At 58.4% G+C, this 26481-nt stretch overlaps 4 protein-coding genes across 10 annotated transcripts; 3 read left to right on the top strand and 1 right to left on the bottom strand.

The window, feature by feature from the left end:
* B3GAT3 (beta-1,3-glucuronyltransferase 3) lies at window positions 1-4457 on the top strand. Its single transcript, XM_021684925.1, has 5 exons — window positions 1-251; window positions 1388-1562; window positions 2750-3110; window positions 3288-3578; window positions 3960-4457. The coding sequence occupies exons 1-5, from the start codon at window positions 170-172 to the stop codon at window positions 4056-4058; spliced, it is 1008 nt and encodes a 335-aa protein (XP_021540600.1). The 5' UTR covers window positions 1-169; the 3' UTR covers window positions 4059-4457.
* Window positions 4458-4618: 161 nt separating this feature from the next.
* On the bottom strand, window positions 4619-8816 carry ROM1 (retinal outer segment membrane protein 1). 2 transcript variants are annotated; one of them, XM_021685482.2, is made up of 3 exons: window positions 5876-6809; window positions 5240-5486; window positions 4619-5124 (listed from the first exon to the last, which is right to left on the bottom strand). In XM_021685482.2, exons 1-3 carry the CDS (start codon window positions 6463-6465, stop codon window positions 4906-4908), a joined length of 1056 nt encoding a protein of 351 aa, XP_021541157.1. In that variant the 5' UTR covers window positions 6466-6809; the 3' UTR covers window positions 4619-4905. The 2 variants fall into 2 exon arrangements, 1 of the variants encoding a protein (XP_021541157.1); XR_002480059.2 differs by lacking the exons at window positions 4619-5124; window positions 5876-6809 and adding an exon at window positions 8722-8816 and having other exon boundaries at window positions 5403-5486.
* EML3 (EMAP like 3) lies at window positions 7198-16972 on the top strand. Of its 4 annotated transcripts, none has more exons than XM_021685479.2 (22): window positions 7198-7307; window positions 8125-8296; window positions 8378-8638; window positions 8744-8857; window positions 9918-9985; window positions 10154-10277; window positions 10501-10671; window positions 10866-10935; window positions 11025-11135; window positions 11379-11474; window positions 11871-12026; window positions 12189-12330; window positions 12791-12942; window positions 13027-13152; window positions 13243-13374; window positions 13836-13903; window positions 14944-15032; window positions 15104-15201; window positions 15333-15420; window positions 15945-16043; window positions 16324-16454; window positions 16534-16972. In XM_021685479.2, the coding sequence occupies exons 1-22, from the start codon at window positions 7286-7288 to the stop codon at window positions 16735-16737; spliced, it is 2694 nt and encodes an 897-aa protein (XP_021541154.1). In that variant the 5' UTR covers window positions 7198-7285; the 3' UTR covers window positions 16738-16972. The 4 variants fall into 4 exon arrangements, 3 of the variants coding, with proteins under 3 accessions (XP_021541154.1, XP_021541156.1, XP_021541155.1); XM_021685481.2 differs by having other exon boundaries at window positions 10157-10277; XM_021685480.2 differs by having other exon boundaries at window positions 8381-8638.
* Window positions 16973-17258: 286 nt separating this feature from the next.
* On the top strand, window positions 17259-25704 carry MTA2 (metastasis associated 1 family member 2). 3 transcript variants are annotated; one of them, XM_021684923.1, is made up of 18 exons: window positions 17259-17778; window positions 18512-18579; window positions 18998-19091; window positions 20693-20810; window positions 20944-21007; window positions 21188-21305; window positions 21600-21702; window positions 21879-21978; window positions 22119-22307; window positions 22411-22485; window positions 22611-22669; window positions 22860-22957; window positions 23080-23219; window positions 23498-23726; window positions 23930-24019; window positions 24290-24408; window positions 24518-24666; window positions 24879-25704. In XM_021684923.1, exons 1-18 carry the CDS (start codon window positions 17751-17753, stop codon window positions 25042-25044), a joined length of 2007 nt encoding a protein of 668 aa, XP_021540598.1. In that variant the 5' UTR covers window positions 17259-17750; the 3' UTR covers window positions 25045-25704. The 3 variants fall into 3 exon arrangements, with proteins under 3 accessions (XP_021540598.1, XP_021540599.1, XP_044775799.1); XM_044919864.1 differs by lacking the exon at window positions 17259-17778 and adding an exon at window positions 18144-18167; XM_021684924.1 differs by lacking the exons at window positions 20693-20810; window positions 20944-21007; window positions 21188-21305.
* The last annotated feature ends 777 nt before the right edge of the window (window positions 25705-26481 follow it).

The raw sequence follows: 26481 nt of genomic DNA on the forward strand, positions 1-26481 counted from the left end.
CCTGGCGGGCGCCGCGGTTCCCACCTCGCGCGAGCCGGTGGAGCGGAGCGTGAGGAAGGCGGGACACGGGGCGGGGCCGCTGCAGGGGCGGGGTCTGCAGGCGGGCGGGTGGGGGGCGGGGACCCCCTAGTCCCCCCCGGACCCCGCCTGCCCGGGCGGCGGCACGGCCATGAAGCTGAAGCTGAAGAACGTGTTTCTCGCCTACTTCCTGGTGTCGATCGCCGGCCTCCTCTACGCGCTGGTGCAGCTCGGTGAGCGGGGCGGGGCGGGGGTGCGGCGGGCCCGCCCGAGGGCGCCCGCCGCCGTGCATCCCGCCCTGGGGATGAACCCCCGCGCAGACACCATTCAGCCGGCTCGGCCCTCCCACAGCCCTCTGCGGGCGCCGGCGCTCTCCCCTCTCTAGGCTGCACCGCCGCTTCCCGCTGCACCTCGGACGAAATGCAGACTCTTTCCCAGAGTCCGCAAGGCCCCGCATGATCCTGTGGCCGTCAGCCTTTCCAACCCCATTCCCTTTCCCACTCGCTCGCTCTGCTCCGGCCGCACTGGCTGCATGACAGGTTCTCGAAAGCCCACGTTCATTGCTCTCTCAAGCTCTTAACCTGTTCCTTCTGGCTGCGGTGTTTTTCTCCCTGCTCTTCCTGGCCGCCGCTTTCTCATGCTTCAGGTCTCAGCTCAAATGTCACCGCCTCAGAGAGGCCTTCCCCGACCACCTTAGCTAGCGTTAACTCCTCTTTTTCTGGATTCTCTTTTATTCTCTTACGTGTTTCCTTCGTGGCCCTTATCACAATTCGTAATGATTTTACTAATTTGTTTCTTTGCTCAGTGTCTGCCTCTGCCACTAAACTGAAAGCTCCATGAAGGCAGGGACCGTATCTGCTTTGCTCCCTGCCGCATCCCCAGCACCTAAGGCTGTGCCTCCCACGAGGAGCATTCAATAAATATTTATCCAATAACGGAATCATTGAATTTTATGAGTCTTTGGTCACACAGCCAAGGGAACAGATGGAACGTTGCCTCTTACACAGAGAGACAGGGCTTAGGGCTTGATCCTCAGGTATTTAAAAGACAGCCCTGTTTCAGGAGATCTAGTTGTTCTTTATGGCTCCAGAAGGCAACATTAGGATCAGCAGGTAGAAGGGATGGAGGCAGATGATTAGCTCAATATCCGAGTGAAAGCTGTAACAGATGGAATTGATTGCAGTTGGAGGGGGCTGCTGATTGAGGCCATGAGCTCCCCCCCACGCCCAGTCAGGGGTGTGGAAGAGGCTGCCGGGGAAGTTGTCAGGAGATTCCTGCACTGGCTAGGAGTTGAACAAGAAGGTTATGCCCCTTTGGGATGCTCAACATGCTGTGGTTCTCTGCCCCCATCCCTGCTTCCTGGGACCAGGTCAGCCATGTGACTGCCTCCCTCCCCTGCGCGCAGCCGCAGAGCAGCTTCGGCAGAAGGATCTGAGGATTTCCCAGCTGCAAGCCGATCTCCGCCGTCCACCCCCTGCCCCTGCCCAGCCCCCTGAACCTGAGGCCCTGCCTACTATCTATGTTGTTACCCCCACCTACGCCAGGTATGGGCTCTGGTGTACCCCAGAGGCCTGCATGGGCCAGGAGGTTGGGGTTGATGATGAGTTTGGGGAGGCACTGGGCCAGGTGATGTGCCTCAAACTAGGGCACGCCAAATGACGAGATAAATGAACCACACCTCTCTCTCAAAGATTTGTGGGAAAAGGGTTTTTTTTTCCTAGTAAAATAGACGGGTATACTCTGAAATAGAATACACAGTTCCTAACACATTTTAAGATAGAACAATAAAGTTTCAAGGAAATGTTGAGCTTGCCCATGAGTTCACTCTCTCTCTCAGGGATCCTTTGGTGAGAAAGTTTGAGGATCCCTGACTAAATTGAAATAGGAAAGGGCTTGGCCTTACAGTCATACTAGGGTCTAGAAATAGTTACACCAGCTATGATTTACAGTGTATTTACTCTACCAGGCACTGTACTAAGTAAGGGCTTTCCTTTTTTTTTTTTTTTTTGTAGTTTTTTTTGGGTACAAACCAACTGGGGAACATGGTTTTGGATCTATAGCTAAAGAGCCTTCCAACACCTCCCTGGAATCAGGTGGCTGACCCATGTAGGCACAGGCAGCTCTAGACCCTGTCCCCTTCCACACACAGCACTACCCCTGGGGCAGACAGACCAAACTGCAGGAGAAAGAAGCCTAGAAGAGACTGGGCCACACCTTCCCAGTTTCTTGTCTAAACTCAGGCAAATCCTCCCCGGGAGAGGAATGAGGCAAAGGGCTCCTCTAAATCTCTCTACCTGGAAACCCAGGAAGAGGACCTGGCCCTCCTGGTATTTTAGAAAGTCATTATAATTTAATCTTTAAGACAACATTGTTGTAAAACACCGTTATTCTCATTTTCATAGCCAAGGAAACTGAGGTGTGGGGAGATCTGATCCATTTCCCCCAGTGTCTCACCTATTAAGTTACCAAGCTGGCATTCAAACCCAGATCTGTCTGATTCCAAAGCCCTTAACTTGTAGTCTCCCACAGCCAGAGCCCTGAGGTTGAGGGGGCTGCAGGAACAGGGCAGGTGAGCACAGTGTGAAGTTGACAGGCAAGAAGGGGAGTTTGGGTGTTGGTTGGGAAAGACCATGGGGGTTACTGGAAGGGACCCAGGAGAAGCTACGTGTAGGGGCGGGAGTGAGCAGATGGTGCCGACCCCTCGCCCTCCCGTGCATCTTTCCCCCTGCAGGCTGGTGCAGAAAGCGGAGCTGGTGCGGCTGTCCCAGACACTGAGCCTGGTGCCCCGGCTGCATTGGCTGCTGGTGGAGGATGCCGAGGGCCCCACCCCACTGGTCTCCCGGCTGCTGGCTGCCTCGGGCCTCCTCTTCACACACCTGGCCGTCCTCACCCCCAAGGCCCAGCGGCTCAGGGAGGGTGAGCCCGGCTGGGTTCGGCCCCGCGGTGTAGAGCAACGGAACAGGGCCCTGGACTGGCTGCGGAGCGGAGGGGGCGCTGTGGGGGGAGAGAAGGACCCCCCTCCAGCCGGCACGCGGGGAGTCGTGTACTTTGCAGATGATGACAACACCTACAGCCGGGAACTCTTTGAGGAGGTGAGCGGTGGGGGGGCGGGGGCATGGGGAAAGAGGCGGGTGGGGCCAGCCTCGCCGGTTGCCTTGGTTACGGGTGGGAGGAGGGGGAGCAGTGGGGCAGAGTGGCCGCAGCGGCCCTTCCTGCTGCTCCCTTGCCCCTGGGCCACACTCTGTTTCTTCTCTCCTGACCTCTCTTAGATGCGCTGGACCCGTGGTGTCTCAGTGTGGCCCGTGGGGCTGGTGGGCGGCCTGCGATTTGAGGGCCCTCGGGTACAGGATGGCCGGGTTGTGGGCTTCCACACAGCATGGGAGCCCAACAGGCCCTTCCCAGTGGATATGGCAGGATTTGCTGTTGCCCTGCCCTTGCTGTTGGCTAAGCCCAGTGCCCAGTTCGACGCCACTGCTCCCCGGGGCCACCTGGAGAGCAGTCTCCTGAGCCACCTCGTGGATCCCAAGGACCTGGAGCCACGGGCAGCTAACTGCACTCGGGTAAGGAGCTGGAGGTGGGCAGAAACCTGGCTCTGGGATATGGAATGGTGATGGGGGAAGCGGAGTAAGGCTTTGGGGAGAAGGATCAAAGGATGGGTGTTTGAACCAGGAGGGACCCTCCAGAGCTTGGACTCAACCTTGCTTACTCTCCTGTAGGGGAAGCTGGGAGCCAGGGAAGGAGAGAGGTCTCCTGGGCACCCACGTAGCACAGAGGGGGTAAGGGGTAAGGCCCCATTTTAGAGGCACTAAAGGCCCCTGCCTTTCACACTTTGCAGCCAACGCTGCGTGTGTAGAGGGGGTGAGAGAATCCGTTCCACACTGAGGGCCCCAGAGGCCTCATTACAGCTGGGTCCAGCTCTAACTGAAACGCTCCCGGGACAGGTTCTGGTGTGGCACACACGGACAGAGAAGCCCAAGATGAAGCAGGAAGAGCAGCTACAGCGGCAGGGCCGAGGCTCAGACCCAGCTGTTGAGGTGTGATGGCAGCCCCACCCTGACTACCACCGCGTCAGGCACAAACCTGGGGGCCTGGGCCCCTGGCCTGCCCAGGATGGAGTTTTCCAAATCCTGACCCCTCAGAGCCAAGGGTGGCCCTTCTGCCCCCTCAGCCCCAGGGTGTGGCCCAGCTGCTTCTCCCCTCCCCCAGCCTGCCATGTGGCACTGCCCACAGGCTGGGGACAAGCGGCCCTTGTGTTGAGCCAGGTCAGCCCCGTCTGGGGCAGAGCAGAAGGACAGACACTCAGGAGGGAGGGCTGCTGAGCAACTGGGTAACTTATTGGGGCTGGGCATGCACTGGGGGGCTGGAGGAGCTGGGCTGGACCCTCCCCACCTGAGCATGCTGACCCCCCTCCTACCTCCAGAATAAAAGATCTCAAGCTGGAGGGGCCTCTGGTTTCCTTCTTTGCGCATGTCTGGTTCTTGCATTTGATCCTTACCAGAGTCAACACCTAGGCGTCCTGGCTTCTCTATCAGACAGAAATCAGTTCTCCCAGGGCCCCCCACCCCCTGGAAGAGGAAGATCAGTGGCTTCAGTCCAAAAGCTTTATTGAGTCTGTGTGCCAGGACCAGTCTCCAGTCCTTCCCATGTCACCTTCCCATCACCCTGGGTGCTTTCTGTTCCCCGGTGGCTCTTGGCCACAGGGCTAGGCCCTGGACACCTAGTTTTCTCGCCGCCCCCATTCCAGCTCCGTGACTATCCTTAACCCCTCCTCTAATCCCAGGGATCCCCCCTCCCCGACCTGGAGCCTTGGTAAGGAGTTGTGAGGTTTTCAGTCTCGTCCATCTCTCCCCCCTCTCCCCCCCATTCCCCACCCGAACGTTCAGGCCACTAGGCCTCAGGTAGACCCTCCTTAGGAGGTGCCTCTTCTGGTGGGGCCTCCTCAGGTGCCGGCGTGTCAGCCACCCCTCCCTGTCGCCACGCTGTTTTCAGCATGTCCTTCAGCCCATTGGGAAACAGATAGCCCTGGGTCTCTCCCTCCCCGTCGATGACTCCTCCAAGCCCCTCCAGTGCCGTCTGCAGGTACCGCAGGCCCAGGAGCACCAGAATCTGTGGGGAAGGCAGGGAGAAAGAGGTCAGGGAGGGTCAACTGCTCCTGGGGCCAGGGCTGGAGGCAGTGAGGGGGGCCAGATGGAGGGAGCCCTCAGACACTTTGCTAACTCACCTGCAGCAGGAAGGTGACAGCCAGCATGCTGCCCAGCATGCTCGCCAAGTCCTGCAGTTGCCTCAGCAGCACCCCGTGGCATCCTTGGGCCCAGAGGTTTAGGTTGGGCTGACGGGGATCAAAGAGAGGGTGGACGTGGGGCTCCGAGAGCCGGCTCTGCAGGCAAGGTCTGGGCGAGTGGGGGTTGCAGCAGGAGAAAGGGACACCATCGATCAGATATAGGCCTTCCACGTTGCTCTGGATCCGGCTGCAAAGGGAGGGGCAGGGATGTTAGGATGTCTGGAAATAGAGGCCTCGGGAGAAGCTACGGGGCTCAGGAGTTGAGAAGGGAAAATCGAAAGACCTTTGCTGACTGGTTTACTGTGTGCGAGGCATGCGTAATTCATTTACCTTCAAAATAAGTCTGTAAGATAGGTCCTATTATATCCATTCTTCAGAGGAGGAAACGGGCCCAGAGCAGTTGGGTAACATGCCCTGGGTCACACACCTAATAAACGGCAGATCTGTAACCCGAGGCTCTCAATCACTACGCTCTATTTATTGCCTGTGGGGTGAGGTGGGTTTCAAGGGAGGAGGAGGCGAAGGAGGGGAAGGAGGCCAGGAGGAGTGGGGGGAGGGGAGAAACAAAACACTCACTCAACCACGTCCTGATCATTGGGATCCAAGTAACGGCTGCTGACCCACTGGATCCCAAACCAGTCCTTGTACCCGTGGCGCCCGCAGCAGTGGTGCCTCAGCTGGAGCTCATCCAACAGCCGTTTGGCATGACAGTGTCCGGGCACCTCTGTGTCTTTGTAGTGAGCCAAGGCAGTCCCCAGGCCCTCCTCCAGCCCGGTGTCCAGACTCCCAGGTAAAGCCAGGGCTAGCCCCAGGGCGAGGACCAGAAGACCCCCGCCCCCAGCAGTGCCAACCACCAGCAGTGGGCCCAGGACCTTTCGCCAGGGAGGGTAGTGGGCCGCATCCAGGCTGGCCCTGCTGGCTCCCGCACCCACCAGCCCTGTCCCCAGAGCCACCGCACCGGCTGCCAGGGCAACGTGGGGCAGGGCAGCAAATGGGCAGGAGGGAGCCAAGAAGGTGTGGAGGTGCCACAGCTGGGCCAGGAGGTGCCCGCTACAGAGGAGGGCGAGGGCACCGGCCAGCGCCAGCAGCCAGGAGAGGAGCCAGAGCCCCTGTGCCAGACGGATGCGGGGCTGGAGGGGCAGCACCAGGGGCAACACCGGGGCCATCTCCCATCTCCGCCCAAGGGAAAGCAGAGCTGTCAGGGACGAGGGCTGGCCGCGGCACGATGCTGAGTCAGCCCAGCCCGGCTTGAGCTGGGCTAATGCCACCCTGACCCCAATACCCTGAGAATCCGCGCCCCCCCGCAGCCTTAATAACCCGCTGCCCTGGCCCCTGCCAGCCCCAATTCGAGATGCCTTGGCCTTGCCCCTTAGGAAAAGCCCCGCCCCCGGGCAAGGGGCCCAGTTCGTGACCCCGCCCCTGCCCCCTCGCGGAAGTGGGGAGGGGCCGGTCGGCTCTGGCCCTAGGGGCTAGGGGCTGGGGGCTCGGAGACCAGAGAGGACCCCAGGGAGTCAGGGGGCGGGGATTCCGGCAGGGCCTGGAGGGCGGAGGCCCGGAGGGGGCCCGGGGGTCAGCGGGTTGGCCCTGCCCGTGTCCTGGGCGGCGAGGCCCGGACAGGGAGGGGTTACCAGGCGGCCCGGCCCCCCCCCTCGTCCCGCCCCCCCTCCCGCGCTTCCTGGCGGCTCCGCGTCCGGCGCCTGTTTGTGCCGCGGCGCTGGGGCCCGGGACGGCCCCGCCACCCCACCCCCGGGAGCCGAGAGCGGCCCCGGGAGAGTCCGAGGCCCCCGCGGGCCCCGGAGCCGGCCGCCCCCGCCCCACAGCGCCCCCTCCAGGCCCTTTCCCCGCGCCCGACAGCGCCCCCGGGGGGTGGCACGGCACCCGTGTGCGCGCGCCCCGGGGTGCTTCCCCTTCCCCTCTCCCTGGCCATGGCCCCGGCGGCTTAGAAGCCTCCTCCGCCGCCGCCGCTCGGAGCAAGCCGGGGGCCGGATGGACGGGGCCGGGGGGCCCGGTGAGTACGGGGCGGGGCGGGCGGCGTGCCCCTTCCCGGAGCGCCGGCCGGTCGGCCGCTGCCAGTGCCCGACGGCTATCTGGTGGCGACCCGCGTGCTCCTCGGCCTCAGGGGCTCTGAGCATCCTCCACTGTTCCTCAGGTCGCTCTCCCCAGTTATTTGGATCTCCTACTGTCATTTCGGACTTTCTCAACGTCATCCACTCCCCATGTTACTCTGGGCCCCTCGATGTTTCTCTGTCTCCTGTGTTATTCTGGGCCTCTTCCCCTGGTTTTTCGGGTCGTTTTACTTCTGACCCGTTACCCTGCGACCTTCACTATGACTCCGTCTCCACTGATACCCTCTCCGGTCATTCTCTATCTCTTCTCCCGGTCCTCTGAGCCCTCAGATGACTGTAGTCTCTTGTCCCCCTCTTCTTTTGCGCCCCCTCCTCAGTTTCTCTGCCTTCCCGGGAGACCTGAGCCTGCTCTGCGGTGGGCTGTCATCCTTCACCCGCACTGCGCCTCCCTCTGTGGTTCCCACGTTCCTGGGCGGTACTCCATATTTCCCCCCTGGTACTCCATGGTGCTCCCTGCCTTTGCGGAGGCTGAGACAGCAGCAGGAAGGGAGCTCTGCCAGGCTCCTCGCCTGCCCTGCCAGAAGGAGGCCCTTGATCCTCTACCACCCGTCTCCTCCCCTCTGGGCCAGCCTCCAAGACTGGGGCTGCTTGAAGGGGGTAGTCCTATTGGACAAATGCAAACTTGGGGGAAGACAGAATCCCCTCAACCCCTCTCTTCGGGGTTGGGCACGTTCTGAGTGCTTCTCGCCCCTTTCCCAGGTGAGGGCCCTGCTCCGGAGGCCCTGCAGTCCTTGAGCCGGCGGCTTCAGGTGCAGGAGAAGGAGATGGAGCTGGTAAAGGCAGCCCTGGCAGAGGCCCTCCGCCTGCTGCGGCTGCACGTGCCCCCCACCCCCCTGCAGGACCCTGGCACGCCTGCTCCGCCACGGGACAGGTATGCCTGTTGTCACACACCCTCTTCCTCTTCCTTCCAGGGACCTCTTAGGGGCATCAGGTTGATTCACTGTCTCCCCAGCAGCCCTGCAGTACCCCCAGGACTGCCACCCACATGCGGCCCCTCCTTGGTGAGCCGGGGCACCCAGACCGAGACAGAGGCAGAGACGGAGCCATCCCCTGGACCCCCTGGCCTGAGCAATGGGCCTCCAGCCCCCCAGGGGGGCAGCGAAGAGCCTGGTGGGACCCAGTCTGAAGGAGGGGGCAGCAGCAGCAGTGGTACTGGTTCCCCCGGCCCCCCGGGGGTCCTCAGGCTTGTGCAGCCCCCACAGCGTGCTGACACGTAAGTGTCCCGCGGCAGAGCCTGGCCGGGGCGGGGGTGGGGGGGGAGGACTGGGGAGCACGAGCAGAGGGAATGATCTTTACCTGCTCACTATGCTCCTACCAGGCCACGGAGAAATTCTTCCTCCTCCTCATCCCCTTCAGAGCGGCCTCGGCAGAAACTCTCCCGGAAGGCAGCTTCCTCGGCCAACCTGCTGTTGCGGTCAGGGAGCACAGAGAGGTGGGCGAGGCTCCCCCCGCGCCCCGCCCCCCGCCCCACCCCAGGCTCAGGCTCTTGACTTTCCACATCCCTCACCTCACTTCCCTGGGTGGGGTGGGGGGACCTCATTGCCCAACAGGAAGAAAGGAACAAGCACTCCTGGGGCGCCTGCTGTGTTCCCGGCTCTGTGCTAAACCCTCGACCTCCTCCACCTCATTCAGTTCCCACGACATCCTTGGGGGGTAGGTGGTCTCATGCGGTTCATTGTCCAGGTGAGGAAGCAGGCTCAGAGAGGGTAAGTCATTTGCCTGGGGTCACACAGCTAGAGCTAGGATTTGAACCCTACTCCTCCTGACTCCGGTTCTACCATATCACCACATTCCTTCCAAGATTCTAAGAGGTACCAAAAGGCCTCATGATTTTCATTTTCATGGATGACTGTTTTCAGAGTTTCAGCTCTACTCCTCAGCTCCCTGCTCCAGTCTACCAGGCTTTATTTCTAGAGAGCAAGGGGAGATTCTAGTGGCTGAGTATAGTTGTCTCAGAGTGCCTACAGGCCCCAGGACACCTGAGTGTTTATTCGAGTCCTGTCCTTGGTCTCCTTTATTTTCTGAAGAGATATTACTACCTTATAATCTAGGGACAGCTGTTTGTGGAATTCACCTGTTACTTTCCTCTGGCGAGATAAGGACTTTCTTGCTTACCTCCCAGATCCCTGAAAGGCAGGCCTGCTGTGCATTCTGGATTCACTTTGGTCCCATTTTACAGATGGAGAAATGAAAAGGCCAGCCAGAAGCCTGGTGGTCTAGAGGAAAGGACCCCTCCTTGCCATGCCGCCCTGCCTCTCACCAGGCTTTAGGGCTTTGTGCCGTGTGCTCTGCCCCTTTAGCCTAAACCTTCTCATCTCTGACATGGGGCTGAAAGTGCCCATCTACTTGGGGCCCTGAATGCTCTGAATGCAGACTAAAAGCCTGCAGAGGTGACTGGGGCTCTAGAGGAGCCTCCTTTCTTGTGTCCTGCCCTTTCCCACTTAGGTCTTGGGACCTGACCCCATCCCTCTGCTTTTCTCTCTTCCCAACAGCCGTGGGGGGAAAGACCCCCTTTCCAGCCCCGGGGGTCCTGGGTCTCGGAGGAGCAACTATAATTTGGGTATGTACAGAGGAGTCTGGAAGAACTGGGATGACGGACTTGGGGTTTGGGCTACAGCCCCAGGAGCTATTGTGGGGGACCTGTGAGGTGTGGTGGGTAGAGTTCTGCTCTGGCTTTCCTGAAAGGGAGGCTGCAGGGTGGTGGTTGACACCCCCCTTTTCTCTGTAGAAGGCATCTCAGTGAAGATGTTCCTTCGCGGCCGCCCCATTACCATGTACATCCCGTCTGGCATCCGCAGCCTTGAGGAGCTGCCCAGCGGCCCACCCCCGGAGACCCTCAGCCTTGACTGGGTGTATCCTGCCCCCTCCAGTCCCATGGGAGCCACGTTTCCCATCTTGGGAACCCCCCCCTTCTTTATGGTTTCCCCCTGGGTCTGCGGTATCAGGAAGCCCTCTGACCCCTCCCTCACCATCCTCTGCCGACGGTGCTGCCAGCCAGAAGCTCTTTCGTTGCCCCCTCTCTTCCTCATTCTGCCCTTGGTCTGACCCTTTCCTTGACCGTGATCCCCACTCCAGTTATGGGTACAGGGGTCGTGACTCCCGCTCTAATCTGTTTGTGCTGCGCTCTGGGGAGGTGGTCTACTTTATCGCCTGCGTGGTGGTGCTGTATCGGCCTGAGGGAGGCCCAGGGGGTCCTGGAGGTGGTGGCCAGAGACATTACCGGGGCCACACGGACTGCGTTCGATGGTGAGGGGCCTGGGGCCTGGGAGTGGGCAGCGCCTAGGCGTGGGGATGGTGGGCTTGGCAGGAACAGGGTCGGGGCGGGTGTGGAGGAGCAGGAGGGAAGCTGCTACTTGGCTGCTCTCCAAGCATGGAGAAAGTGTCCTGGGGGGTCATGAGAGACCGACCCCCTTCCCTAGAGCGTCTCCTCCCCCACTTAGCCTGGCCGTCCACCCCGATGGTGTTCGTGTAGCCTCAGGACAGACAGCGGGAGTGGATAAAGATGGAAAGGTAAGGCCAAAGTCAAACACCAGGCAGACAGGATGAAATTCCAGCCTGGCTTTCCTTCACGTCCCTGACCCCTTCTCTGACTCCACCAGCCCCTGCAGCCGGTGGTTCACGTCTGGGACTCAGAGACCCTGCTGAAGCTGCAGGAGATTGGACTGGGGGCCTTCGAGCGGGGTGTGGGAGCCCTGGCCTTTTCAGTGGCGGTGAGCTGGCCCTAAAGCCTCTAGAGCCCCCATCTTCCTTGCCCAGGAACCTCCTTCTTGCACCTCACCAGGACGCCTCCGAAGTTCTGGCCTTCCTGAACCCCACCCAGCCGGTTTTCCTGAGAAAGGGACAGGTGTCCACTTCTGCCCGCTCCACCCGTGATGGCAGCCCGTGCCTAATGACTGTGAGCCCACAGACCTCTAGGCCTCACTCAGCCCCTCCGATGTGTCCCCCGTTCTCAGGATCAGGGTGCTTTTCTTTGTGTGGTGGATGATTCCAATGAGCACATGCTGTCAGTGTGGGACTGCAGCCGAGGCACAAAGCTGGCTGAGATCAAGGTGAGGAGCGAGTCCGGGTGGCCTGGTGGGGCACTGAGCTTAGGGAGCTAAGAGCAGTGGAGTGCACGGCGAACTCCAGACTTTCCCGTACCTTGACTTCATTTCTGGCTGGGTCACGGGGAGCGAGCCTCTTAGCCTCCCTGAGGCTGTGAAAGGGAACTCTGGAAGTTCTGGCCTCCCGAGGGACCCATAGCGTGCTAGGCATTAGGGTGGGCCTGGCATCATGAGTAACTGGGAGGGGTGCTCTTAGGGGACCAGGGTCTGGGTCCGGAAGGAAGGCTTGTTCTGGGGTTTCGGGCCTTCAGCAGACCAGCTGTCAGGAGGCACACTGAAGAGTCACGTAAAGTGAGGGTGCTCAGGGCTTGGGGTGGCTGAATCTGGTTATCTTCCCTTCAGAGTACAAATGACTCAGTCTTGGCCATTGGCTTCAGCCCTCGTGACAGCAGTTGCATTGTCACCAGCGGGAAATCCCACGTTCACTTCTGGAACTGGAGCGGAGGAGCAGGGCTTCCTGGGAACGGGACCCTCACCCGGAAACAGGGTGTCTTTGGGGTGAGGCGTGGATGGGTGCGGGGTGGCGTGGGAGGACAGGACAGAGGTGGGAGGATTGGTCTGAGTACTGTAGATCCTACGACTCCCCACCCAGCGACGGTCCATGACTTTCAGTCTTTGCCCTTCCCTCTGACCCCTGCTCTCTGCTTGCCTCTCCCCCAGAAATACAAGAAACCCAAGTTTATCCCATGCTTTGTGTTCCTCCCGGATGGAGACATTCTCACTGGGGATTCAGAGGGGAACATTCTCACCTGGGGGCGGAGCCTCTCAGATTCCAGGACCCCAGGCAGGGGTGGGGCCAAAGGTACGTGGTTGGGGGTGGTGGCTCCTGGGAAGTCCAGTACCCCAGAGGGTCTGTGGGAACAAAGAAAAAGATTTTCCTTTTTTTTTTTTTTTTTTTTTTTTTTTACCATTAGAGTTGATAGTTGTCTGTGGGCCCCAAGGAAGCCCTCTTAGAGGAGGGCCGTCTAGAAGGGTAGGGACACCATGGCAAAGGGGCAGGGCTGGGGCTTTGGAGTCTGCCAGATCCTGGGGTCACATTCCAGTTTTGCCGCTGCTCGTTTGGCCTTTAGGAAGTTACCTCACGTCTTTGGGCCTCGGTTGTCCAGTCTGTAAACTGGGTAAAATGATAGCCGAGGATCAGAGACCGTATTCAGTAGGTACTCAATAGCTGGGAATTATTACTCTGTTGCGACGGTCAGGGCTGCTCGAGTTCCCCACTTCCCGGCACCCCTACGGCATGACCCACTCATGTCTTCCAACAGAGACCTACGGGATTGTAGCCCAGGCCCACGCTCATGAAGGTTCCATCTTTGCCCTCTGTCTCCGGCGGGATGGGACTGTGCTGAGTGGTGGTGGACGGGACCGCCGGCTGGTCCAGTGGGGGCCGGGATTGGTGGCCCTCCGGGAGGCTGAGGTGAGGGCTAGGCTGGGGTCGGGGGGGAGGGAGGAGGAAGAGGAATGGCCAGGGGGCCCCTGACTTCCCGCCACCATCCCGCAGATTCCTGAACACTTCGGGGCTGTGCGGGCCATTGCGGAGGGGCTGGGCTCCGAGCTGCTGGTGGGAACCACGAAGAATGCATTGCTGAGGGGAGATCTGGCTCAGGGCTTCTCCCCTGTAATCCAGGTTGGGGGGCCGAGGGCTCCTGGGGTGGGGGAGGAGGGCAGGAAGAGCTACTGAGGCGGGGCAAAGGTGACAGCCCACGCTCCGCTGCAGGGCCACACGGATGAGCTCTGGGGGCTCTGCACGCATCCCTTCCAGAACCGCTTCCTGACCTGTGGCCACGACCGGCAGCTCTGCCTGTGGGATGGGGAGGGCCATGCGCTGGCCTGGAGCATTGACCTCAAGGTAGAGCCCCGCATCCCTGGCTCCCCAATGCCACGCCCACCATGGCTTCTGTGGCCGCCACTCCTTCCCCAACATCCTTTTCCCTTCTCCCCAGAGGCCACCAGTTTGTACTGGTATGGCTATAAGGGCTACTAAAATCTCCATCCTTCTATGCAGATGCCTCCAGTGCCCCCTGAGCACTGCCCCCTTGCCCCCGAAGCCCCAGACCTCCCCTCGATCCAGCAACAAATGGTTACTCTCCAGCACAGCTTCCCAGCTCAGTTCTGGTTGTTAAATATTTTGAGTATCGCCTCATTTAGGCTCCAGTGACACCCTGCCTCCACCTCAGGTCTACTGTCCCTCTCCTCCCCGTCTCATCCTTGGGAGGAGAAGGCTTTGGTGTTACCAACATGACGAGGTGTCCATCCGGGAACCTTCACTAGAAAGGCATCTTCTTGAATTCACCTTCTCCCCCCTCCCAGGAGACTGGTCTCTGTGCTGACTTCCACCCCAGTGGGGCAGTCGTGGCCGTAGGACTGAACACAGGGAGGTGAGAGGAGCCAGGATTCCTGGGAGGGGAAAGCAGGAGGTATGGGAGGGGTTCCCCGGTTATGGGGTGTGCGTGTGGGGGCGGGGAGGAGTGTGGCTGCTGCCTGCTCAGAAGCCCCAACTGCACCTTCCCAGTGCTTTTCTCTGCAGCCCGGGCCTCCCCTGCTCTCCTGTGGCAACCGTCATCACTCAACCACTCTCCCCTCCGGGCCTGGAGTGGAGGACGTGGCAGCTTAGGATAGAGGAGCAGTGTGGATAGGAGGGGTTTGGGAGAGACTAACAAAGGGAAGTGACAGGCTTACGACTCCATAAGGTCCTCCTACTCGGCCCTTGTACTCCTTTCTTAGAGGCATCTCAGCCCCTCAGCCTTTATTTCTCCTTAGCCCCTTCCGGTTTCCTAGCATAAGAATGCAGTGTTGGGGGCACCTGGGCAGCTCAGTTGGTTAAGCGTCCAACTCTTGATTTCGGCTCAGGTCATGATCTCAGGGTAGTGAGATGGAGCCCTGCGTGTGCTCTGTGCTAGGCATGGAGCCTACTTAAGATTCTCCCTCTGCCTCTCCCCACTCTCCCTTTCTGTTTATTTATTTTTTTAATATTTTATTTATTTATTTCAGAGAGAGAGAGAGGGAGAGTGAAAGCATGAGGAGGGGGAGGGGCAGAGGGAGAAGCAGGCCTCCCGCTGAGCAGGGAGCCCGATGCCGGGCTTGATCCCAGGACTCTGGGATCAGGACCTGAGCCGAAGGCAGGGGCTCAACTGACTGAGCCACCCAGTTACCCCAACCCTCTCTTTTTTTAAAAAAAGATATGGGGCGCCTGGGTGGCTCAGTTGCTTCTCTCCCTCTGCCTGCCTCTTTGACTGCTTGTGCTCTCTATCTCTCTGTCAAATGAATAAATAAAATCTTAAAAAAAAAAAAAAAGATGCAGTGGCAACTTGTCTTCATCACAGCTGTTCTGTTGGTGTCTCTGAGAGTCCAACTTGCCAACCTCCACCTTGCCCAGGACAGGTAACCTCTCACCTGCTTTCCACCCCCTCCCTTCCAGGTGGCTGGTTTTGGACACAGAGACCCAGGAGATCGTGTCGGACATCACTGACGGCAATGAGCAGCTCTCAGTGGTCCGGTACAGTCCAGGTGGGAGTCACCCCCACCCCGGACCCAGACCTGTCCCTGGCCCTTCCTTCTCTGAGTGACTGTCTTTGTAGATGGGTTGTACCTGGCCATTGGTTCCCATGACAACATGATCTACATCTATAGCGTTTCCAGTGATGGTGCCAAGTCCAGCCGCTTTGGCCGCTGTGTGGTGAGGAAGCTGGGGTGGAGGGTGGGGCATTGCCATAGCAGGTAAACTCCTTGAAGGGGTCTAATGCACTAGGGGGATCTGGGGAGGGGAAATGGTAGCTACATTTTTAGTCTCTTGACCCTTGCTCCTAGGGTCACTCCAGCTTCATCACTCATCTTGACTGGTCCAAGGATGGGAGTTTCATCATGTCCAATTCTGGGGACTATGAGATTCTTTACTGTGAGTGAAAGTAGGGGAGAGCATGGGGAACGGGTAACCGGGTGGGTTTTATTTGGTTGAGGGGGGCTGCTGGTTGGGAGCGGTTGAAGGAGAGTATGTAGGGAACTCCAGGTGGAGGGGCTGTTACATAGGGAGGGGGAGATGGGGTTGGAATTGTACACATAGGAGAAATACTGTGATTTGGACACCCCCCCACACACACAGTTTTACACCGTGTCTTTCCGCATGAGGACTTGAGGGAGTTGAAAAATGTACTAGGAAGAGGTTGTTCTGGACAAGTGTCTCAGGGCAGGTGTGGAGGGATTGACTTATCTAGGGAGGAGGAACTGATGAGAAGCTGTTCGGAGAACTTCAGCAAGAATTCAGGAAGCACATGGGGCTGGGTTTTGTCCTGGGCTGAGGGCTGCCACGGTGACCAGATCACATGTCACTACCTCAAGCCTGTCTTTCCAGCCTGCCCTTCCCGGTGTCTTCCCGACTGAGGGCAGGGTTAGAGCTGAGCTGGGTGGGCTCTCTCTCCCCAGGGGACGTGGTTGGAGGCTGCAAGCTGCTGAGGAATCGCTATGACAGCCGCGACCGGGAGTGGGCCACCTATACCTGCGTGCTGGGCTTCCACGTCTATGGTGAGCAGGGCCTTGGAACCTTGCGGGAGGGGTGGGGTGGGGGGCAAGGTGGAGCCCGCCCTGGGCTCGGAATGCAGGGCATGTGTCGAGGGGTGGGCGTCAAGAAACCGGCAGATCCAGCCCGGGAGGCCCCTCAGGCCCTGGGCTGTCGGGACTGGGAAGGATTGCCTGGAACGCGGCCGGTGGGTGGCCGCGGCTGCCTGGGCGTCGGAAACGGTGCGGCCCTGGGCCGTGGGTGGCCACGGGGAGGAGGCCGCACTGAGGCCGGCCGCCATGCTAGGCGTGTGGCCAGACGGCTCGGATGGCACCGACATCAACTCCCTGTGCCGCTCCCACAACGAACGCGTGGTGGCCGTGGCCGACGACTTCTGCAAAGTGCACCTGTTCCAGTACCCGTGCGCGCGTGCCAAGGTGAGGCCTCCCGGGGCCTCTGGGGCCGGGCGGGCCCGGGGCTCCGCGGCCGCCGCAACTCGGTCTCCTTCCCGCCCAGGCGCCGAGCCTCGTGTACGGCGGCCACGGCAGCCACGTGACCAGCGTCCGGTTCACGCACGACGACTCGCACCTCATCTCGCTGGGCGGCAAGGACGCCAGCATCTTCCAGTGGCGAGTGCTGGGCGCTGGGAGCGCGGGGCCGGCGCCCGCCACGCCCTCTCGAACCCCCTCCCTGTCCCCCGCCTCCTCTCTCGACGTCTGACAGCTGCGGGAGGGGACCCACCGGCCCTGCGGCGCGGCTCCGCCCCACCCGAAGCCCCCAGGACCAGGGGCCGACCTTTCCTGGACTTCGAGACATTCCCGATCGCGCGTTTCCCTGGAGGGGGCGAATGGCACCCCCGCACACACTGTAGAGACCCGCTGGCTGAGCCGGGCAGCCCCAGCCTGGGCCCTGACTCCCGCCGCCTGCTGAGGGGCAATAAACCAAAAGCAAAGTCGCCTCCCAGTCCTTTTGTGGGGCGCGGCTGGGCGCCTCCGGGGCCCTGTGGGGGTGGCGATGAAGAAAAAGAGGAGTTTGGAAAGGGTAGGGGAGCGTAGGCCGCTCATGCAAATAACAGGCAAAGCCGCTCGCAAATAACCGGGCCGAGCGCAAAGGCGCGCGAGTCTTTCGGGGCCGCAGGAGGAGCTGCAGGGCTCCGGAGAGGAGAGGGTTAAGCCCAACTCTTCTCCCGCCCTCGGAGGAGGGGCCGAGCTGCAACGGAAATAACCGAGCGCCGGGCCGCGGTTGGCCGGAGGGAGCCGAATCTCTTCCGGAAGTAGCCGATCTCTGGGGTCTCGCTCTCCGACCTGAGTCGAGGGCCGGGCCTTGTTCTCCGGATCGGCCGAAGGTGTTCCGGAAGGAGGCGAACCCCGAGGCGGGCAGGGCAAGCCTTCCCGGCGGCCGGCAGAGCCCAACATCTGGTGGGGCTCGGCGAGCGGGGAGGGGGGAGCCGGAGCCTGGCTCCGGTCCGGCGGGAGCCGAGCTCGTTCCGGAAGAGGCCGAGCCGACCGGCGCTGGCCTCGGCGTCCCGGGCTTGAGGTGGTAGCGGCGGCGGCGACAGCGCGGGCCGGGATGAACCGCGACGGCTGAGGCGGCGGGGGTGCCGGCTGCGCGGCCCCGACCGAGACTTCCGCCAAGCGCCAGCCCCGCGCTTGGGGCTTCGCTTCGAGCCGAGCCCTGCCCCCGCGAGCCTCCCGGACCCCTTTGTGCGTCCAGAGGCGGCGGCGGGAACGGCCATGGCGGCCAACATGTACCGGGTGGGGGGTGAGTACCGGGCGCAGGGGCTGCGGGGTCTGGGGCGGGAGAGGTCGGGGTCCGGGGCCGGAGAGGCTCGGCACCGGGCAGTGCGGGGAGCCGCGCCTGGGGCGGCGTGGTCCCGAGCGCGGACCGGAACCGGAACCGGGAACATGGGGAGCGAGGGCGCGGGGAAGGCGCCGCGGCCCCGGGCGAGGCTGCGGGCAGCCCCGACGGCACTCTCAGGGTTGCCTCGGGGGCCCCTGGGTCGGGGAGCGGGGCCTGGGAAAGTGGTTCGGAGGGAACTGACAGGGCAGGCAGGGGGCGCGGGGGGCCGGGGCGACCGCTCTGCCACCTGAGCGGGAGCCGACGGGAGGTTTCCTCCCCCCGGGCGTTATTGTGCGCCTGGGTTCTACAAGGTGAGGGCCCTGCGCTGGAGTCAACAATTGCTCGCTCGGCCGAGACTGGGGTGCACCTCCACTGCTGAGTTGTGGGGACTGCAGGGGGACCCCCTGCTTCTCGTCTCTTCCTTAAGGCTCACTTTTGAGTGAAGGATTTGATAAAAGAACTAGGTGGTCAGGGGTGGTGGTGGGGGAAACCCCTTGTTTTCTCGTAGTCTCTCCACTTCCACATTTCAGCGTCTCTCTACCTGGACCCTTATCCTTTCGGTCCTTTCGGGCCTACTTTTCTCTCCTACCCTGGTGCTCAGTTTTTTCCATCTCCTCCTCTGATCTTACCGATGCCTCCCCACCCCCTCCTACAGATTATGTCTATTTTGAAAATTCTTCTAGCAATCCTTACCTGGTTAGACGGATTGAGGAGCTCAACAAGGTGAGTGGAGCAGAGTCCCACCCCTGTCCTGTCCTGCCTCCCCTCTCCCCCTCCTGGGGGGTCTTTTTTCTTCTGAGGTCACTAACTTCAGGTGGAAGCCAGAGGGGTGGGGGTGGGGAACCAACCCTATCCTAAGTGCCCATTCATATTCATTCATTCATTCACTGGATGTATTCAGGAAAGGCTTTTGAGAGTTGGGTGGGAACTTTCCTGGTCTATCTCTTGGGGGCTAAGGAAAGGGACAGTCTGGGGAAAAAAAAGTTTGGAAGTCTGTCCTTGAGTGTAAGTCTCTTTATCCATAATTTCTTGGGTTTTTCTACGTACACCCCTTAGAACCTTATTCACTGTTGTTAGTTTCTTCTTTATATGTTTCCACCTTTAAATGACCAATTTTTACTGCCATTTTTTATCCCCTTAGACTGCAAATGGAAACGTGGAGGCAAAGGTTGTGTGCCTTTTCCGGCGAAGGGACATTTCTAGTAGCCTCAACAGCCTGGCTGATAGCAATGCCAGTGAGTGTCTTCGCACCCCCACCTCACCCTCACCCCCCCCCCCGACTTCCCCTCCCCATGATCTGAGGCCAGGGCATGTCCCTGCACGTGTTTCCCCTGGTAGCATGCCCAAAGCAGGGGTGTGAGTTTGGGGGTGGGAAATGCCTGGTCTGCGGAGGGAGGCCTGTTTTTACATGTTGGGGTTGGAAGCAGGGTGGAGAGACCAAGATAAGGAAAGCCAGAAAATGGCCTGTGTGTGACTGTGTGTATCTGAATGATGGGTGTAAAAGACATGATAGTATTTAAATAGGGGATGAGGAAGGCGTTTAGAGAAGCAAGACCCTTGGGGGACAGTTTTGGGTACACTGAGACGATGGGTGGTGACTGTAAAGGTCAAGGTTGAAGAGGAAGAGCTTGTATTTAGAAGCCTGCGTAACAGGGAAGCGGCCTAATTTTGTGATCACAAGGTAGTGAGAATACATTGAAGGGAGAGAACAGGAAGTTAGAAAAGTTTTCTTGCCCTTTTTCCTCTTTCTCACCCATTCTGTCTTCTCACCACTCCATTTTACATCTTTCCCTTTTGCCTTATCTTTTCTTTTTATGCCTTCATCTTCCTTTAAAAAACATATTTCCTTCAGTTTTCCTTTGTTTCTTTTTCCTTTCCTGCTTTGGCTTTCTTTCCTCTTCCTCTTGTTTCTCCTTCTGAAATTATTTTCCTTCTTTCAGGCGGCTTTGGGCATGAAGGGGTTAAGGAGGAGCTAGGCCTACCAAGTTCTCTGGCCCTCTGGGGTTTCCAGCCCCATCTGGCAGGGGCTGACCTTGGCCTTGTCCAATCAGAAGGGGTGGGGGGGTGTGGTTCGCCCCCCCCCTTGCCTTAGCACAGGGTTTCCGGAGCACACAGGCGAGGGGTGGAGCCTGCTGCACCCCCACCTCCCCCCCCTTCTCCCTGAGGTTGGGAACAATGCACCAATGAGCCTGGGCCTGTGGCTGTCCTGCCCCCTCCCGCTTTGGCCCCCAGCCAAGTTAACCCTTTCCACCAAGGTTTCAGGGCAAAGTTGCAGTGCTTGGGGAAGAAGGTGTTGGCACTGGCTTGAGAGGTACTGTCCTTGGAAGCCCCATAAACAAACTATCATTAGCCAAGTGGACAGTGAAGGGTAGTTAGGGTTGCATTTTGTTTAAGAGCAAAGACACTCCTGAAATCTGAAAAGAAGAACGGTAAACACAACCTTGTGTGATGATTTTTCACCTTATTGGGTTTCTGGACCTCAGGCTGGTTTAGCAAGAGAGACGAGTGTAATATTCTTGCTGGGCCTAATGTGGGCAGATTTGTGCTTTGTGAGTGGCGTCTGAGCATTGGCACCTGGGTTTGGGATGTGTCTCTGTGGCATTCTTTGCACTCTCAGCAGCTATTCGCAAGGCATTAGCGATGGGGAGTTGGGAGCACTATAACGGGGAAGAGGGCTAAGCGGGAAAGCTGGTGGGCCAAGGGTATGAGAGGCAGATGCCCGGGGAACGTGAAAAAGCCAGCTGGAATAGGAAGTGTTTTCCCTGGGTTAGAGTTTCCAAGGTGGCTTCTTTCTGAATTAGTTTCTGACTTGGCTTCTTCCTCCTTCATCTCCCAGGGGAGTTTGAGGAGGAATCAAAGCAGCCAGGGGTGTCGGAGCAGCAGCGACATCAGCTGAAGCACCGGGAGCTTTTTCTTTCTCGGCAGTTTGAATCGTTACCAGCCACGCACATACGGTATAGGACAGTCCAGGCCACTGTGGCCTGCATGCACTTCTTTAGAAGCTGGAGAGGAGGGGGTGGTGTATTGGAGATACTGTGGCGAGGGAATGAGGAGCTCACCCAGGGTTTTCGGACCTCTCTTCTGTAGGGGGAAATGCAGTGTGACCCTCTTGAATGAGACTGACATCTTGAGCCAGTACTTGGAAAAGGAGGTGAGAAAGAGGTGCTGGGAGAAGGAGCAGGGTGGGTATGCCCCAAGAGGAGGCCAGAGGAAAGTAGAACTGTGATGAAGTATAGGTTGACAGACTGCCTGTCTTGGGAACTCTGGATCCTCCCCACTGCCCCCTGCCTCTGAGGACTGCTGCCTGCTTACTTTCTCTTCCCATCTCCAGGACTGCTTTTTTTACTCACTGGTGTTTGACCCTGTGCAGAAGACACTTCTGGCTGATCAGGGGGAGATCAGAGTTGGTTGCAAATACCAAGCTGAGATCCCAGATCGCCTGGCAGAGGGTAAGCAGCAGGATGGACTGTATGGCTACTGGGTCATTGAACATGGTAGGGTCTGTGAATGGTGTGCCGTGGAGTTGCATGCTGCATAGTCTTCATGGCTCTATGCTGCCACCCTGACGGTATGGGACCCTGGGAGCCTGAGAGGGGCAAATGAGCACAGTTGGGAAGAGAAGTCTGAGAGTTGAGATGGCTGATAGAATCCTGGCAGGAGACAAGGAGGAACGAGGTGCTGTTGTGTCAAGACACTTATCCTCCTTTCCCTGACCCTGATGTTGCCATCGTCCTGTTCCCCAGGAGAATCTGATAATCGGAACCAACAGAAGATGGAGATGAAGGTCTGGGACCCAGACAACCCTCTCACAGACCGGCAGATTGATCAGTTTCTCGTGGTGGCCCGGTGAGGGGTGGGTGGATGGGGAAGGTGGGCTGGGGGCGGTGTGGACATCTTGCATTGCATTCTCAGAGGTGGACTTGATTTTTTTTTTTGGCATGGGTGTTTTCCTTATTTGGCTTAGTTCCTCAGCCCACTCATGCCTTCTTCTTTCCCTGTTGACTTCCCAATCTCTCCCTCAGAGCTGTGGGCACCTTTGCAAGAGCCCTAGATTGCAGCAGCTCCATTCGGCAGCCAAGCCTGCACATGAGCGCAGCCGCCGCCTCCCGAGATATCACCCTGGTAAGCAGAGGCGGCTGGGCAGTCGGACAGGCTGGGCTCTGTGGGGACCTGCAGAGCCTGGAGACAGGAGAGGAGAAGGGTCTCTGAGAGTGTGGTGCGGAGGGGCTCGGGCCATCAGCGTTGTTTCCTTTTTTCTGTAGTTCCATGCAATGGATACGCTGCAGAGGAACGGCTATGACTTGGCTAAAGCCATGTCGACCCTGGTGCCCCAGGGGGGCCCGGTGCTATGTCGGGATGAGATGGAGGAGTGGTCTGCCTCAGAGGCCATGCTGTTTGAGGAGGCCCTGGAGAAGTATGGGAAGGATTTCAATGATATTCGCCAGGACTTTGTAAGTGGATGGGGCTGGGAGGAGAGGTGGAAGAGTTGACAGGTGAGGGAACCAGGACCTGGGGTCAGATGCCAGTTCTGCTTTCTTTCCTCTGCCTCCTTAGCTGCCTTGGAAGTCACTCGCCAGCATAGTCCAGTTTTATTACATGTGGAAAACCACAGACCGCTATATTCAGCAGGTACGGGCTGGGCTGGGAAGGCTGGACCAGGGGCCTCCTGCTCACCTCTGCCTTTGGGAGTTGATGACATCCTCCTGCAGAGATGCTCTGATCCTTCTCTTTCTTTCTTTTTTCCTCTCCTGCAGAAAAGATTGAAAGCTGCTGAAGCAGACAGCAAACTAAAACAAGTCTATATCCCTACCTAGTAAGTGCGGTAGGTGGGGGAGGCTGGCGCGTTTTCTTTTTCTTCCCCTCTCCCCCAACTCATGCTTTTCTCAGTGATTGGCAGTGGGCAGGAGTCAGGGTCAGAGAGTCAAATGATGATAGAGACGAGGTGGAAATGGGATTCTCTTCCTTGACCAGTTCCTGGTTTCTCCCCACACTGTTCCCATTAGTACTAAGCCAAATCCTAACCAGATCATCTCTGTGGGCTCGAAACCTGGCATGAATGGCGCTGGATTCCAGAAGGGCCTGACTTGTGAGAGCTGCCACAGTGAGTTCCAGGGAAGGATAGGGATGTTGGGGGTGGGTGAGGTCTTCTCTGGCCCAAGGACCTGAGGGGCTCAGGTGGCGTATTTTTCCCAAGCCTCCCCCCTTCTCTCCACGCTCCTACAGCCACACAGTCTGCTCAGTGGTATGCCTGGGGCCCACCCAACATGCAGTGCCGCCTCTGTGCTTCCTGTTGGATCTACTGGAAGAAGTATGGGGGACTGAAGACCCCGACCCAGCTTGAGGGGGCCGCTCGGGGCACAACAGTAAGGACTGATGGGGAATAGGCAGGGGAGAGCAGTAGGCATATTGATGTGAGCTTTAGATGAAGGCAAGAATACCCAACCCCTTAAATGGTGGTTTGGTGATGGTGTGATGTATATGTGGGTGGGGAGGGGGTGCTCGTTGATGGTTGGAGAGACAGGTAGGTTGGGATGGCAGTAAAGAGATCAGGCAGGAATAAATGGCTTTTTGCAGAGAATGGAAGAAAGGAGAGCCTCAGTGCCCATCTGGGTTCTCCCTTTTTCCCATGTCTTTCTTGCAGGAGCCACACTCAAGGGGTCATTTGTCTAGACCTGAAGCCCAAAGTCTCTCCCCCTATACGACCAGCGCCAACCGGGCCAAGCTGCTGGCTAAGAACAGGCAAACATTCCTGCTCCAGACCACAAAGCTGACCCGTCTGGCCAGACGCATGTGCAGGGACCTGTTACAGCCGAGGAGGGCTGCCCGACGACCCTATGCCCCTATCAATGCCAATGCCATCAAGGCGGAGTGTAAGGGCAGGAGTGGTGGGGCTAGTGGCAGGTCGGGATGCTCTGGCCAGAAAGCAGAGCAGAGACCAGTGTTGCTCAGGATGTTTAATGACAGCAGGGATAGCAGGCCACAGCGCTTGGGTAGGAGAGTAGATGTGTCTCCTGGCCGTAGGAGAGGCCTGAATAGCGAAGCCCCTTCAAGAACCTCCTCCTTTGTCCTCTAGGCTCCATTCGACTTCCTAAGGCTGCGAAGACTCCATTGAAGATTCACCCGCTGGTGCGGCTGCCGCTGGCAACCATCGTCAAAGATCTGGGTAGGGGATGGAACCGGTTAGGTGGTGTCAGGTTCTCTGTCATCCTTTCACTGTCAAAGTCCAAAGAGATTTAGTCTAATAGCCTGTACTTTTGTACGTTAATAACAGTTCTCATAAGCTATCCATAGTGAATGCTAAGGTCACACCCATGTGCTAATTGCTTGCCAGACCCCTCCCCCATCACTGCTTTTGGGGATGCCCAGGGAAACTACATAGAGAAGAAAAAGCATGAAAGTTCTCTTAAGTTTTCTCTTACATTTTTCATGGCAGTGGCCCAGGCGCCTCTGAAACCAAAAACACCTCGGGGTACCAAGACACCGATCAACAGAAACCAGCTGACCCAGAACCGGGGTCTGGGGGGCATTATGGTGAAACGGGCCTATGAAACTGTGAGTTGACAGCTGGAGTGGGCCAGGCTGATTGGGTGGGCTTTTATTTCTGATTGGAATCTGTGAGTCCTTTCTCATTGTGCTGCCCGCCCCCCCCCCCATCCCCCAGATGGCAGGAGCAGGGGTTCCCTTCTCTGCCAATGGAAGGCCTCTGGCCTCAGGGATTCGTTCAAGCTCACAGCCAGCAGCCAAGCGTCAGAAACTAAACCCAGCTGATGCCCCCAATCCTGTGGTGTTTGTGGCCACAAAGGATACCAGGTAGGCAGGCCACCATGGGAGGGGCTGAGAGGTTGACAACCCAGATTGGTGGGTAAGGATAATAGTTCTGAGCAAGACCGCTTCCAGCAAGACTGGGTGCAGAATGGGGATGTCAGGAAAGAATGGGCCGGAAGGCAGAACTGGAGTGTGGAATGTGGGGTTTCACCTCGAGAGTCTTCGTTTTTTTATTCCATTCTTCTTTTCCTGGCCAGGGCCCTGCGGAAGGCTCTGACCCATCTGGAGATGCGGCGAGCTGCCCGCCGGCCCAACTTGCCCCTGAAGGTGAAGCCACCACTGATTGCAGTGCGGCCCCCAGTCCCACTGTCTGCACCCGCACATCCTGCCAGCACCAATGAGCCCATTGTCCTCGAGGATTGAGCATCTGTGGGGGAAGGGAGGTGGGCTGAAAGCTAGAGGGTGGGTGCCCAGGGCATCCAACCTCCCTTCCTACTCTAGTATCAAAGGGAATGAGGAGTGAGGGAGGGAGGGAGCAAGTGAGTGTGTCTTTGGAGGGGTTGGGCGCCCTCTGGTGTTACCACTTGGAGGCTTGTCCCCTTCGCATGCTTCTCCATACCTGGTGGTGGAGGGCACACTGCAGGAACTTGACCCATTGTGGGAACCTAGCCTGTTTTGGGGGGTAGGACCCACAGTTGTCTTGGACAGTCTTGTGGGGAGGGTTTTTTAATTTTTTAAAAATTTTGCCTCCCTTTGTGAAGGGATGGGGGAGGGGAAGAGTAAATCCATAGGAGGTGGTGGTTGGGGGAGGGGGGCGTGCACTGCCATGACTGCCATGTCTTTTTTTTTTCTAATGGGGGTTTCTCTTCCTGTCCGGTGTCCGGACTTTCCTAATTGGAGTATGAAGCCCCTAAGCTGGCATCAGCCCCAGCCCATGCTCTCTCTTTTCCTTCCCTCCCTGTGCCCCCTCTGCCTTTTGTACGCCAATTCTCAGAAATAAAGATCTTTTGTCCATTTTTTTAACCTCGGATTCTGTAATTGGTTCTTACAGTAACAAATAAAAAGCTGTTTTCTTCAGCTTCTCCTGGCTCAGCTGTTCTCTGCCCATGGGTATGTGTGTGTGGGGGGGTGGTGGTGGTAGTGGGGAGAGTGGTGTCTTAATTGGGAAAATAAAGGACAAAGGATAATAAAGGAGATACAGATGGGACTTGCCCTGAGAACAGCTTTAGGAGATAGGCAGCATGGACAGGCAGCCTGTTCAGCTAGCTTTCTCCGGGGGCCCAAACTGCTCCCCAGATCCCTGTGGTGCTGGAACCCAAGCTCCTCTAGATACATACAGATTCATTCAGAACAGTTGGAATGAGAGGACTCTGGGTGGTTGGTGGCTTCCACAGGAAGGGAGGTGTGAAGGTGCTTTTCCTTTTATTTCCCAACCCTTACTCACCTCTCAGGAAATTCTGGGAGTTGCTAGAGGCCAGGGCAAGATGTAGCCTACCTTGGGGATACTGCAGTCTCTTACCACCCAGCTTTGTGGTATATTTGCACAGATTGCTGCTCAAGGATTCCGAAGACTAGCCTCAGCACCTGCCTTGATATCCAGGCCCATTCTAGAACCGTCTCCTGCTTTCTTGGGTTTGGGAAACGGAAGCCTGAGCAGGGCCCAACAGCAGGAGCACCCTTGAATGTACAGGAAGTTAGGCCTACTATGTGTTCCTTCTGCACTTCCTTACAGATAGGGGAACAGCCTCAGCAGTTGGGACTTGCTTAAGGTTACAGACCTTCAGATGTCTGCCTCAGGTCCAGTGTGCTTTTCACAGTCCAAAGCTGTGGGCCAATAACTACCGCAGGAGCTGCTTAGCC

Source organism: Neomonachus schauinslandi, chromosome 11, assembly GCF_002201575.2.
Source record: "Neomonachus schauinslandi chromosome 11, ASM220157v2, whole genome shotgun sequence".
NCBI classification, from domain to species: domain Eukaryota; kingdom Metazoa; phylum Chordata; class Mammalia; order Carnivora; family Phocidae; genus Neomonachus; species Neomonachus schauinslandi.

Bases quoted from the DNA above. Each gene is read 5' to 3' on its own strand.
- B3GAT3 (XM_021684925.1), top strand. From the start codon at position 170: ATGAAGCTGAAGCTGAAGAACGTGTTTCTCGCCTACTTCCTGGTGTCG. The intron at 252-1,387 runs GTGAGCGGGGCG...TCCTGGGACCAG, and splicing joins CTACGCGCTGGTGCAGCTCG to GTCAGCCATGTGACTGCCTC. The intron at 1,563-2,749 runs GTATGGGCTCTG...TTCCCCCTGCAG, and splicing joins GTTACCCCCACCTACGCCAG to GCTGGTGCAGAAAGCGGAGC.
- ROM1 (XM_021685482.2), bottom strand. From the start codon at position 6,465: ATGGCCCCGGTGTTGCCCCTGGTGCTGCCCCTCCAGCCCCGCATCCGT. The intron at 5,487-5,875 runs GTGAGTGTTTTG...CTCCCTTTGCAG, and splicing joins AATGATCAGGACGTGGTTGA to CCGGATCCAGAGCAACGTGG. The intron at 5,125-5,239 runs GTGAGTTAGCAA...CCTTCCCCACAG, and splicing joins CTGTCACCTTCCTGCTGCAG to ATTCTGGTGCTCCTGGGCCT.
- EML3 (XM_021685479.2), top strand. From the start codon at position 7,286: ATGGACGGGGCCGGGGGGCCCG. The intron at 12,331-12,790 runs GTACGTGGTTGG...GTCTTCCAACAG, and splicing joins AGGCAGGGGTGGGGCCAAAG to AGACCTACGGGATTGTAGCC. The intron at 13,904-14,943 runs GTGAGAGGAGCC...CCTCCCTTCCAG, and splicing joins GTAGGACTGAACACAGGGAG to GTGGCTGGTTTTGGACACAG.
- MTA2 (XM_021684923.1), top strand. From the start codon at position 17,751: ATGGCGGCCAACATGTACCGGGTGGGGG. The intron at 22,670-22,859 runs GTAAGTGCGGTA...TGTTCCCATTAG, and splicing joins CAAGTCTATATCCCTACCTA to TACTAAGCCAAATCCTAACC. The intron at 22,958-23,079 runs GTGAGTTCCAGG...ACGCTCCTACAG, and splicing joins GACTTGTGAGAGCTGCCACA to CCACACAGTCTGCTCAGTGG.